The following is a 14,471-nucleotide window of genomic DNA, read 5'->3' on the forward strand; positions in this document are numbered from 1 at the left end:
TTTACTATAGGTAGAATACCATAATAGTATTCATGAATGAATGAACAATCATTTGAAAATAATTTATCTTATATACATAATTGAATACAGTAAGCTTTTGTTTTATTTTACGTTTTTGTACATGTTTACGTATACCGTAACGCATAATATTGTTTCCACTGGCCTGAACATTTAATCCAACAAAATGGTGTCGAGTTTAAAACCCACTACGCATGCGCACAATTAATTAGCATAACATAACTAGAGGTCTTAGAAAAGCTCGCTAACAATACAATAGACAATCACTTATTCTATAATGTTTCATATATGATTTAACATGTCAAATAATATACAAAGATTATAACCTATGTACTTAATTTATAGCCATTAGACCTACATCCGGAGAGCTACACATTATTATCTTGAAAGCCCTCGTGGTTAGACGTTTGCATGCCGCAAACAGAAGAACTTAAAATCTCGGTTTAAGCAACCTTGTTCACTCTTGCAGGCCTACTAGGTACGTACTATGTGCTCGAAACGTAACGCAGCTAGACGGCTTGGAGTTTCCCCGTCCACCAAATTGAATGTGGGCTTAATGAGACCGTAGCTTTAAGCTGTGATCTCACTTGGACGCAACGCAATGACGCATGCGCGTTGTAAGTAATTGTTGAATGTAATTGGAAAATAATTCTACTTGTTAACTATGTCTGTATGCCAGTCAGCAGTCAGTATGTCTATGGGTCTGTCTGGTCCGTCATTGTAATTCAAGTTTTTGATGAACTAAAGAACTTTTTTTTCATCTCTGAGTCAAATTCTTACGTTAAAAAACGTTACGAACGTTAAAAAACATACTATTTTCTAGTTATATATTTACATTCGATATAAGCCTATTTTACAATGTTATTTAATATGCTGTTGGTCGTCTAAAATACTTGTTATCTGAATTCCAGTTGATTTTTATACAGTAACTCCTTCTAATGTAAAGCTGTATATCATGCACCGTCCATTGTAGTACTTCAGTGTATCAAACGACTACGTATTCTTGTTCTATGTGTACCCGCTCTTCCATCGTGTTTTGTGCTGTTTCTTATGCAGACTTACTATATTTTTCTGCTTTCTGTATAAAACAGTAATTCTTGTTTATGTTTGTTGTAAAAGTCACTGTCTTAAAACTGTCTCTTCAACAAAACAGCAGAGCTGCCTAATACAGTATTTCAAAAGATACTGCTTCGTATGGCCCTCTGTTTTCCCCTACTCTGTCACAAAGAAGTACTTCGTGTTGTGTCTTTTTCAATCTGTCCAACCTTTTTATATGATGGCACTAATGTGAAAGATTTCGGGTGCTTGAGATCAATGGACTTCTTACAGCAGAAATATTGCCTCAGATATCTCTTAAACTGTTTGCTTACAGTGAACAAAACCAACGGATTGGCGCATGCGCTAAAAATAATCATCAAATATTTTATATTTGATATTAATTGCATCAATGGGTGTTCCCTAACGGCAAAGTCTATATCTTCGTCGTTATACTGTCGCACTATTTCAGAGGCGTGTAGTGGTAACCAACAAATGGCAAATATGACGATCATGATTAGTACGCTCCGCGCCAAATATCGTCTTCTCGTCATTGCATCTGTAGCAGAGCCTTGGCTAATAACATTATTTGTCCTTATACTTGTCATCAATATAAACGCCATCTTTGAATAGCAAATCAAAATCAACACCAATGGTATCATATACATGATTATAGCAACCGTAACCTGGTAAGTTTTTGCAAAATTAGAGTGCATTACAAACGGATAACACGTGATCATTGACATGTTACCGTACAGTGGTAACTCTGTGATATAAGCTTGGTGGAATATTGGTGCACTGATGCAAATAGCCAAAAACCAGATACAAATGCAGATACATATATACTTTCGGTAGCTTTGAGAGTTGCAACTGGTCATCCTGTACCGTATAACCATGTAACGATCGACGCTGAGGGCAGTAAAGGTACCAATGGATACACACTCAGCCATCACTAAGCAGCCGTGAACCAGTTTACATCCAATTGAGCTTTCATGTAGAAAAGAGGCGTAAGTAGTAATTTTTTTAAACACAAAAATTGGTACACCGAGCGTCAGTAACAGCAAATCTCCGATTGCTAAGCATACTAACAGGTAGTTGTGGGCACTGTGCATGTTATTGTTAGCGATGATGATAAAAATCAACAGCGTATTTCCAAATATGCCAATAATTATAAACGTTATTTCCATCGCTACGATGAAATCCTGCCACGGCTTAGAAGTAGGATCGAACTCGGTTGGATAATCATAGCTACTGCTGCTGGTGCTGGAGGTGTTGTTGAAATCCATCGAGCTTCTCTAAAAGATAAAATATTAAATGTTTTTAAATGAATGAAATTAGTCATGTAATATTCACAATTTATTTGGATTACATTAAGCTTTTTAAAATGTATGAGAAAATTGATATCGGCGTCTGTCTTTAAAAGCTGGGCTCTCAAAATTAAATATTTCAATTCAAAAATTCAGTTCACTAGGACAATGATCAACGTACGCGCAACTGAGGTAAATAACCAATCACAAGCAACCGTTTGTATTATTCATAGCTTTAGATTGTTCAGAAAGGTATATATTATGTTGCGTGTATATGACCAACGCTTAGAGATGAGGCAATTCGAGTGAAGCATATTACTGTCCGAAAATACAAAATATTATTATTCATTAGTTATTGTAATTTAAATTTTATAGCGTTATATCTATTGAAAACATCAATTTTCTACAGTGACGGGTGATAGGAGCTACTGTATCTGCAATTATAGCCTATATGCCTAGTTGTTACAGGTTTTAACCGATGAACCTAGTTGCAGAGCTGTAAATATAAAAATAATCTAGCCCATCAGCTCGGCCTATACAATTATAAAATAATAATGAGTAGGCTAATGCTCAATAAGAATTGCATGGCTTTAGCTATTAAAACCATTTATTAAATAAGAGATTATTCTTCTATCGTTGAAATGATGCATTCGGATAGCGTTATTCATTCTTTAGTTTTACGACGTAATCCATTATTGTCACAGGCATTAAACAAACTTAATCAATATTACAAAACTACAACGCAAAATGCATTTTTTTAAGCCACAAGATTGGCAACAACAATTGATTGAAGACATGGGAGAACTGTACACTATAAAGACTAGCGAACATTAGACAAAGTACGAATGAAACATGGAAGAATAAAGTCAACGGCGATGGAGAAAAAGTACGACTGAAAACATGGAAGAACTGTTAAAGACCAGGGAGAAAGAGAAAAACACGACTGAAAACATGGAAGAACTGTTAAAGACCAGGAGAAAGAGAAAAGTACGACTGAAAACATGGAAGAACTGTTAAAGACCAGGAGAAAGAGAAAAACACGACTGAAAACATGGAAGAACTGTTAAAGACAAGGAGAAGGAGAAAAACACGACTGAAAACATGGAAGAACTGTTAAAGACAAGGAGAAGGAGAAAAACACGACTGAAAACATGGAAGAACTGTTAAAGACAAGGAGAAAGAGAAAAGTACGACTGAAAACATGGAAGAACTGTTAAAGACAAGGAGAAGGAGAAAAACACGACTGAAAACATGGAAGAACTGTTAAAGACCAGGAGAAAGAGAAAAACACGACTGAAAACATGGAAGAACTGTTAAAGACAAGGAGAAAGAGAAAAGTACGACTGAAAACATGGAAGAACTGTTAAAGACCAGGAGAAAGAGAAAAGTACGACTGAAAACATGGAAGAACTGTTAAAGACCAGGAGAAAGAGAAAAACACGACTGAAAACATGGAAGAACTGTTAAAGACAAGGAGAAAGAGAAAAGTACGACTGAAGACATGAAAGAACTGATAAAGACCTGAGAGAAGGAGAAAATACGACTGGAAACATGAAAGAACTGATAAAGACCAGGGAGAAGGATAAAAACACGACTGGAAACATGAAAGAACTGATCTAGACCAGAGAGAAGGAGAAAATACGACTAAAAACATGGAAGAACTGTATGGAACATACGACTAAAAATTCGAGAAAACTATAACATGGAAGAATAATATCATGACATCGTTTCTTAAAGACACTGCAAAGTTGATGGGTGGGAACATAAACACAAGGAATGGCGATCTTTTACGTAGTACTATTATTTTCATTAATGTACAATGTATATGATTTGTAAATGCATTCTATGTCTTCTATGTATAGGCCTATTGTCTGTATATCCAAATGATATTAATAAATAGAACTGTATTATTTGTACTTTTAAATACATTCTACACAGGTTCATTAACAGCCTCCATTCCAGCTAGTTATTAGGGCACTGAATGTACGAGAATGACGTGACTGTTTTATCGAGATTATTGTACTTTGAATTGTAGGCCTATTAATGTCTCACAGCCAAACAATCTTATTCTGTATCTTGTAATATATACAAATTATATTTTCAAGTAGAATTGACGTTTCAACCGATAAAATGAAATTACGGAGTATAAAAATGCCTTACATGTTGTATACTTTGTTAAACGAAAACTGTATTCATAATATCTATCTAGATTAAGTAGGCCTAAAGTCCATCATGTATGCATTGGTAAGTCATACCGGGAAACGGATTACATACCGGCATGTTGTAGGCTATTCAACTTTATATCTGTTTTCCCTGTGAATGCTTTGTCCATACAAAAACAGGTCTATCGTATGATATAGCTTTTAGATTACTCTGAATCAGAAAACATGCCTGCGTAAGGCAATACCCGGTGTGGGTTTCTAAGCCTTTAAAAGGGGTGAATTGATCAACTGACGTTAAAACAAAGGGTGAATTCCCATACGCGGTGAGTTTCTCCGTCAAATACAACATTTATAATGAATTAGTTTTGCAATATTTACAAAAGTATATATGATGAAAGGCTAGCGTTGCCCAAAAGCTCTGCTAATTTGTCTGGTTGTTTTACTTTATCCCTTTGATTTGGCTTTTTGCTTATTTTATTTTGTATCTCCATTGAGATCCAGCCACTGATACCCACAGCATTGCCATTTTTTCAGTAATTTGCCTTTGGATTTATATATATAATTATGCAATATTTCTAGTTTCCTTAACCGCTCGGCCATTCTACCCGCCTAAGTACACTCTTACATAATCATTTTAAATCTACTATAGTCGATTATTCAGCACGTGCATTGAATGTCTTTATTACTTTAATTTCAGAGTGTTTGCCTTAGTTACCAACGCTATCATAACGCCGATTTGTCTGTTGGCATGCTCCTACAATCGTAACACTTTTTTTTGAAAAGTTACTGTTGGAATTGTTACTGTCAATTTGTAAGAAAAATTACAATTCCAACTACGGAATTGTAAACTAGCATTAAAGACTTACTGTCGTCAAACATGTTTGCTTCACATTAATTTTGTAGATTGATGTCATGCCTTTTCCTGTATTGTTGTAATTGAGTTTATCTAAATACATAGAAAAGGCAAAGACTAAACACGCTCGACCTTTTATGTAAGGTTCTATTCCTAAAATCCTAACTGACATGTAATAATTATTTGTTTGATTCAACCTCACGCCGAACACTATAAGGTTCCGATTTTTTTGGGATACTATAAATCAAGAATAAAATAAAGATAATCGGAAGAGATTTCTTTTCAGTACTAATATTACAAAATTCGGTGTGATAAACCGAATTGCAAAACTTCTGTACCGGAAAATAACAATTAGGCTATACCCGTAGCTGAAAACAACAATGTTACTCATAACATTCCAACCGATACCTATTATATTAGCCTGCCGTATAACATGCTTACGGCACATTTCGACGCACAGGAATTTCCAAACGAAAGAGCGCTTACGTGATATAATAGTTAAAAATATATATCAAAAAGTACAGTTCATAATTTTGTCTTAGCTGTCCAAAAGGAAGAAGAGCGCGCCCCGCGTTACCCTCTCTGAAACCGTTCCTGAGCGTCGCCTAACGGTTCTCCAAGCTTTATATTATCACTAATGATCGTGTACAATAACCGGCAAAGAACATCTATGTTAAACTAATGCCATCCTATATGTGCTCTTGTATTAATCTACTCGTCAGCCCATATTTGCATCATATTTCGTGTTGCGTCAGGCCGTATTCGTCCAATTTCAATACCGGCTAGTCGCGATATAGTGGAGAAATAATATATTCCACTGAAATGAAAACAAATTCAATGCACGTGCAACATAATCGACTACGGTAGATTTAAAATGACGATGAAATGGTGTACCTAAATGGGTCAAATGGCCGAGTGGAAATGGCCGAGTGGTTATGGCAACAGCTTACACAATATAAAACTATTACAGTTTTCCAGGTAACTTGACTCTACAGCTCACTGTCGGTCGGTCGGTCAACTCTGTTGATCTCCGTAACTTTAACGATCAACAATAAAAAATGTCCGGAAATCATGATATTCTATTGGTCGGTCGGTAAACACTAACTTGAGCACGCGACTGCAGCCATGTATATGGCATTGTTTTCGATCCAATTTAGTCAAATGAAACTAATATGTGATATTCAAAGTGTGTTTTTTTAGGGATACAATTTATTGTTTATGATACTGTATTACAGATGTTACCTAGATACAGTCTTCAGAATCGGCTTAATGATTTATAAATGCAAACGATTGTGATTTAAAAGCAAAACAACTGGTAAGATAAAAACATTACACAACCATCCTACTTTGCAACCCATTTTGCTTTTAGACCTAATTTAAGAGACCTTTCATAAGCTTTAATATTTTTAAAACAAGATAATAATAACTGCAAGATTATTAATAATTTATTGTTTTCAACAATCACTAGGAATATCTAGTGTACTGTTTAAGCTTCGTCTCTATTCTAGATTATTTTGTTTTCTATTAATATTATTCAAGGTCAGTGATATTACATATCTCATGAAAAGAACTTGGTCGAAAACATTGGCGACTTATATTTTCAATATAACTGTGACATTAGTTAATCACATACCTTTTTGTACGTTTTGTATACGTGTATTTTGACCATTATAACACGTTATTAACGTTTTGATTTGCAGTAGGCTATGTTTTAAACGTCATGTTTTAAATATTTAATAAATCGAATTGTTTTTTAAACTTCATACTTCAGTGCCTATCTACTACATTTTACAAGTGCGTACTCCGTGTGACACATAAAAATGTACAGACTTAATAGCGACGATCTTTACATTCAACCACGTTATACAATAATTATTGTAAATAATGTCGATTAATGTTGACAATTACCTCTCAACATGCTCTTAATGAACCTGTAAACTACGTGATCGATTTAAACTTGTCGAGTGTAACATAACGGGTTAACCGTCAGTATTATACTGAACTAATACTGTCTTTCTCACGGCCTACACGAATTGGGACGGCAGTTTAGCAAGTCGACGTCCCATGTTATTTATCATGATGTCAATAACCTGTCAATACTTTTTTTTAATGAACGTGAAAAATACGTCATCCGTCTATTTGTCTTTCTGGCTGATTGTGTGTTTGTGCTCGCGATGAGGATAAAGGCACCATTGACGATGTTGATCAAGTCGATGATAATGATACTGGTGGTGCTATGATGGTCTTGATAATAATTATGACGATGGTATCAAAATAAAGCAGATCTAATAAAACATATTTACCACACCCATAACAATTATGACGTTGTCTTTTAAATTTGCATATAACTTGATTACGTAGACGTAACATAACAATCTGGCCAATAGCGACGCACGCGTGGGCATCCAAACCGTCGCTTGTGATTGGTCAACTTACTTGAGTTGCGCCTTCGTGGTTGTTTCCAGGTGGGAACCAACCATAAGGATGATTTTTACTACAGACTTAAAACAAAAATAATGATGTATTTACCTTTCGTGGACGAAATAAAGCGATTATTATCGCAATAAAGAATGAAACCAAACAATTACTACAATAGATTGTTCATCTCGCGGAGTCAGTATTATCAATAATACTACCCTGTAATGCCTCTTTATCTTTTTATAAAAATGCATTCCATTGTGATTGTAACTTACCTATGAAATACACTTATTGATTTTATCCGTTTATGACGGAGAATGATAATTTAAAAAATGTATAGCTAATAGCAGAACGAAGTGCGAGATGAATGCGCAATGCTAACGCCTGTTCCTTTTTAATAAACTAGATAAATAATGTAAAAGTTTCCATGCAAAGTACTATAAAGATAAAAAGGTCACTTCTTGCAAGATTTCAGGACAATAGATGGACAAGCAGACTACAATTTGGCAACCAAGGAAGAGAAAAGAAAAATGAGATAGAGAGATGAATGAGAAAATATAAAAACAACTAGTTGCAAGAATAGCAAAAAGAGAGAAGTAAACATTGAAGAGCTTTGGGGAAGGAATGTCCAGACGTGGACTGTCAAATAAAATTGATAATTTCCTTGTTAGCGCCGCTTTAAACTAGACAATAGAGAAAACATATTCAAATATTATGTTCTGTTGTTCTTTATTTGAAAAGAAATCGGATTTTGTTTGGATCGACTAATTCGATTCTCGGATTATACATCCGACTTTACTACTACTTTACTTTATTACTTTTATGTCGTATCAATAGCAGCAAATAATGTGATTTTTTAAAAAGTGTCTACAATTTAATAACAATTTTAGAATAATAGTACTGGATGCGTGGTTGCCATGATACGGTATATATATATAACTAGGACAAGGCGAAAAAGATACAAAATAAAGCTATAAAAACTATAAACATTGTTATTTTTAAATTATATATTTTTTATTATATTTTGTGAAAATTATAGTCGATAATCATAAAATCATAATGTATAATAAAAATGTTATAGTTTGTAAAGAACGATATAGTTGGGGACGCATTCAGAATCAACATAGTGTCACCTTGAAATGAGTGTTGGCCATAGTGTGTAAACATGCATGTATATTTCTATCGAGATTTGGAAAGACGTTGAACTGGGAGGGGTGACTGAATGGTACGTACTTGGAAGATATATATTTCAAAGTGATGGTGGTGTGGTTGGGAGGATGAGCAGGCGCTCGCTCTGGACTGGGTATTTTGCCAGTTTACTATATTTTTTTAAGGTTTGCATGTCGAAATCAAATGTTGATATAAGTTTGCGGTACACCACGTATGTTAGTTCTGAAAAGAACTATTGAATCAACAGTTTACTATAACAATTATGCTAAAAATTTATTTAAAAAAACACAAGAAAAATGTACAAAACTAAAACCTAGAAGAGTACAAGAAGTTCCAGATGTTTATGAGACAATTAACAATAAAATAGCTTTCACCTTAATAGGGACTGGTAGCATTGCATGCACCTTGTTGGTCACGAAAACATTCCTCTTCTGAATACAGGTGTGCCTGTGAGGGTTTCGGTAAAGGAGGGTGTGTGTAGAAGAACTAATGCATGTTGTTTTCTTTCATTAATCTTTCTGATTATTTCTATACATTATTTATAGTTATGTTTGTTATTGTTGCAACAATACTAGTATAATTCTAGCGGGACAAAACCACTCAAGACGTTGAGTAATTACAATATCCAGTGCTATGTGTCATGCTCAACTGAAGCCTGACGAGAACGGATTTACTACATAATGGGTGCAAATGTACATCTCTTGTGTATGTAAGTGGCGTTATTAATGTTTACCATATCCTGCCTGAGTAGGTTTATCAAAACTATTATATTCGAAGAAGAGTGAGTTTGATTGAAGATAATTGCGAACAAAATAGGCTTTAAAAAAGATTAAAGACGTTGCGTAAACAGTTTTCTGTGTGCTAATTTAATTTTATTGAGCATGCACGTAGTAAGATAATAAAGAAAATGCGCATGAATATCATGATGAATTAAACTGTTAACACATTATGGAACTATAAGATAGATCATTTAAACACTTTTTTTTAAAATGGAATATTACTTTGTTTAAATCATATGTGACTCTCGTATCATAGGCCATAAACCTGAAAAAACAGCATTAGAATAATACAGGTGACACTGTATTACACAATTTTCCTAAGATACTGGAAAAAGTTGTCTATATTATGTGGAGATACGGTACAGAAAGTCAAAGGTTCCAATAACAATAGGAAACATCGTCTTCTCTGACTATTATGTTAATAATACCAGAAGCCCATTACCTCGCAGCTAAACACGATGTTTTGGGTTCGTGTTTTTGATGTAGAGTAAATTAGACTATAAGTGTAAAACCCTCAAATAGGTTGGTTCAAGTTGCTATATAACAAGTTAAACGTATAAATTACCCAAAAACGGTTCACTGGAAGTAGGACGATGCTCAAGTCGAATGACTATGTGATTCCTAGATACTACATAGTCATAGAGTTAATAATGTGATTATAATTATTGTCGCACGTATAAGATAAACTTTAAAATTACTAAAGAAATTACTACTAGATGAAGCCAGCGATGTCATTAAACTGCGGTTTTTTCAAGTCACTTCAAACCCACTTTTTAAAAAAGTGCCTAGTCCACACGCTGCTCATTCTGTTTCACCACTGTCGAACAATAAGTAGAGCTATTGCCAATGTAGTTACAGAGGTTTGTATATAATAGACAATCTAAATTTTAAACACGGATCTATATCTTTATGGTCTTATTATTTGTAAATATATCTCTTAAACTGCCGACTTTTGTGAAAATTAGGCTGAAAGGTGAACAGAAAACAGACATTGTTTTTAATTAGGCAGAATGAAAGTTTTCGAAATAATGCCAAATTTAGCAATTATTGTGCTTGTTATCTTTCAGAAAGAGAACAAAACTCAAATGATGTATTGACATCCGAAATTACAGTAGAGATTGAGAATGGAGAATGATTAAATAAATAACGTTTACTCTGCTAAACACAGGGCTTATTCGACAAGCTTTCTCAAATAATATATATAATATATATACACTTGCACTGATGAAGGGCTAGTGTTGCCCGAAAGCTCTGCTAACTTTTCTGGCTGTTTTACTTTTTTGTCGTTTTGATTTAGCTTTTCGCTTTTTTTTTGTATCTCCATTGAGATCCAGCCACTGATACCCACAGCATTGTCATTTTTTTTAGTAATTTGCCTTTGGATTTATATATATATATATTTAAAATTCTTTCTTTTATCTATCTGGATTGTTCAAATAACAGACTTATTGGCTAATTTATACCTACATACAATTGAAGTGATGAATGCCTATCAATGTTAATCAACAGTGAAATCTCATCAGAATGTGATGACTGTACGGAAAGCGCGTGTAAGAAAAATAAAAAATCCTGCAATTGTTCTGATATGCACACATCTAATACACGTTGACAAATATGGTTACCGGTAAAGTTGGTCTTTAAGATTCAGATAAAAATCACATGGTAATATCATTCACTTTCATAATAATTGTCTGCAGACACGAGTTTGATGACAGGGATAAATTGTGTATCTGGATGAATTGCAATTATCCAGTTAAGATGTATCTAGTGACAGATGTAAAATTTGATTTACTGTTGAAACTTGTGGCTACTAAATGTGTTAGCTTTATCAAATACAAACAACAAACTAAAAGGTAACAGACTATTACACTCCTATGTGTAAATTTTATTTTTTTACGACATCTGACCAATGAAAGATATCATAAATCTGTTTGTGATGTCATTTTGAAGTAGCATGACGTATGTAGTATTATTACCAACTTTTCATTTTACAATAACCGTCATCATTGTATTTTTTGTGTTATGCTGTTCGATGTACAATAACTAATCAACAACAAAAAAAAACACCATGCTTTTAAGAAAATTATTATAACAAGAAAACAGTCTTGTTAACGTAGGTTGATTATTTCATAATAAAGGACAGAGTAAATCTATTGAGAACACGCTGACGTGACCTACACAATATCAGCTAATTGTAGATTGAAAATAGCAAGCAATTAAGGATTTGTTACTATCGAAAAGAAGACTAATGTCGCGCGCGTTCAGACGAGTTTAAGCTGAAATATCAGTCTGACATTTGGTCAATGACCCCTTAATGTAAAAGTTTAAATTTTAACAAAAACACAAGATACCGATCGAATAATGCATTAAGTTTTACCTAAACGGGCAGTACAGGTTTTTTTGTTGTTTTTTTTTCGAAAAATGGCGAAGGCCATACACCTACTTCCTTCCTTAAAGAGATTCACAGGGTTCAGGATGTTAGAGAAAGAGAAATAAAATCAACGTGAAAGCAAATATTTACAACCAATCTAGGCGTATTCACATTGTGTAGGCCTAATGCAGTTAATTTTATCATGTTAAGGTCATAATCCCTACCTTACCACCTATTTCAAAATTCGTAAATGATTTTACAAATCAAAAGCGAGGGATTGTTATTAGAACTGCCGCTTGTCATCGATGCATCCGTGCGTTGCGTGCCCAGTGGGAACCAAGCTTAAAATGTTAATAGATACAGTAAGGCAGGCATATATTAACTTATCGATAAACAAAACAATTGCTTTTAAATTTATCTATAGAAATGCATCTTTGAAATGTAATAAAAGAGTTAATGGTCTATGAACAGCGATACTATTATCGATTTTGGTATTTTAAATTTCTGTGAAGATGTTGATGTCTCATGACAACCTTTTAGCAGTATTAAAGCAACATGTGTTAATGATAAACTAAATAGAAAATGTTCCATAACTTTAGAATACTACTTATCAATAAAACAAAGCAATAAAGATATCATCTTGAGATTATCCTTTAAATGTAATGTTTTAGTAGAGGATGTAATGTCTATAATGGCCTATTAAGTTATAATTGGTATTTTACAACGATGCTAATGTCTTGAGAAAACATTTTAGCCTTATTAAACCTGAATTGATTAATAACCCCAATAGAAAAGTGTGATAAAAAGTTGATGAATGAGTTAATATAAAAAAAACTCACCCATTTGCGAATTTGGTTTTTAACTCGCCTTACATTTCGGAAGTGTTGTCTTATCGTCAAGTGAATTATTGCAAACTTTAATAGAACGCGAACATTAAATGGCCTTATACAAAGCAATTTATTATTAAATAATAATAAATACATTTATTTATTATTATAGTGATAATAAACAGTATCTGAAATATATAATATACGATAACTTGATCATGGTTACAATATTTATTCATGGTTATGTTCAAATCTCGGCTCAGTCACAATTGACGATGGACAGAACAAAACAGACGCATTCATAATGAAACTTCAAAAGCGAAACTTTAAAAGCGAAGCTTAAACAAAACTAAACGGTTAATATTTTTTAAATTTTATTTAAATTCACAATCAACAGCAGGGAACCCGCTATTTACAGACTGGAATACATAAAATACAAGACAAAAGACCATCGACAAGATCCACAAGAACCAATAACAAACATTTTTTTTCATTTTGTATTTAAATAAAGATAAACAATTAAAGAAAATATCAATAGTGGAGTCAAAGACAACATATGAATTAAGTAATCTCGTTAATCTACAAGTAAATCCGATTTTAAGAACATTGATAATCGCCATAATCTTACGATACGTGGTCACAAACAAGGAGACGTTCCAGCAATATTGTCATAATAATATAATATACAGAAACAAGACGCAATCAACGGCGATTGACCACATGTATCTAGCTTTGTTGTCTGCGTATAAGTGTAAGAAAGTGCATTATATGATTTAAAAGTTTTATAGATAATAACTCTTTTTATAGTTTTTTTTTAAATATGTCCCTTTGTGGCTATTAAGACTGAAATGACGTAATTATTCTCGTAATCATTAGCATTAAATAACCTCTTATTGCATATTCTATTCTCATCATCTTTTAAAGATACGATGTTAATTCTTTTTCTAAAAAGGTCATCGTGAGGCATCCGGTTTAATAACTGTTAGAATGAAAATAATTTCCTTATAATTTATTATAAAATTAACGAGTAATCATTGTCATGATACAAATTAAAGAGACACCATGGAAATTAAAATGACGCTAACAACTCGACAAGGTATAAAGGTGAAACCAAATTCGGCAAAACTCGACCTAATTCGGCAAAACATTTACAGCGAATTCACGCTCGGCAAAATGTTGACAGCCGCGTACACACACTGATACAAATTACAGCGTTTTGTACGCCGCATGTGTCGATATTTCCTAGAGAAATCCAAAAATAGAATTTCACTCTTTCTTGGTTGAACGTCATAGTAATTTAATATTGCTACAGTTGGAGCAGAAGTTTATGGGTAATATATTGAAGGTGTGCATGGCGAAATAAATATGTTGTATTTAGTTCTGAAAAGAATTAAACTTCAACAGTTCTTTTCAAAACTAATAGTCCTACGTGGAGTACCGCAAACTTTATACCAACAGAGGTGTTTACGAATGGACCTATAAGCGTCAGGAAAAGATTGTCTTGAAAAATGTAGTCAAAAATAAAAGTGGA

At 33.5% G+C, this 14,471-nt stretch overlaps 1 protein-coding gene across 1 annotated transcript in view; it reads right to left on the reverse strand.

Moving 5' to 3' along the window:
- Nucleotides 1-1,136: 1,136 nt before the first annotated feature.
- LOC144850308 (neuromedin-B receptor-like) overlaps nucleotides 1,137-14,471 on the reverse strand; it is a 36,829-nt gene continuing 23,494 nt past the window's right edge. The window contains exon 2 of the mRNA XM_078707561.1: nucleotides 1,137-2,348. Coding sequence (XP_078563687.1) covers nucleotides 1,239-2,339 — 1,101 coding nt within the window. The 5' untranslated portion in view covers nucleotides 2,340-2,348 and the 3' untranslated portion in view covers nucleotides 1,137-1,238. The remainder of the gene's footprint in view (nucleotides 2,349-14,471) is intronic.

The sequence above is a fragment of the Antedon bifida genome, chromosome 8 (genome assembly GCF_963402885.1).
Source record: "Antedon bifida chromosome 8, ecAntBifi1.1, whole genome shotgun sequence".
Taxonomy (NCBI): domain Eukaryota; kingdom Metazoa; phylum Echinodermata; class Crinoidea; order Comatulida; family Antedonidae; genus Antedon; species Antedon bifida.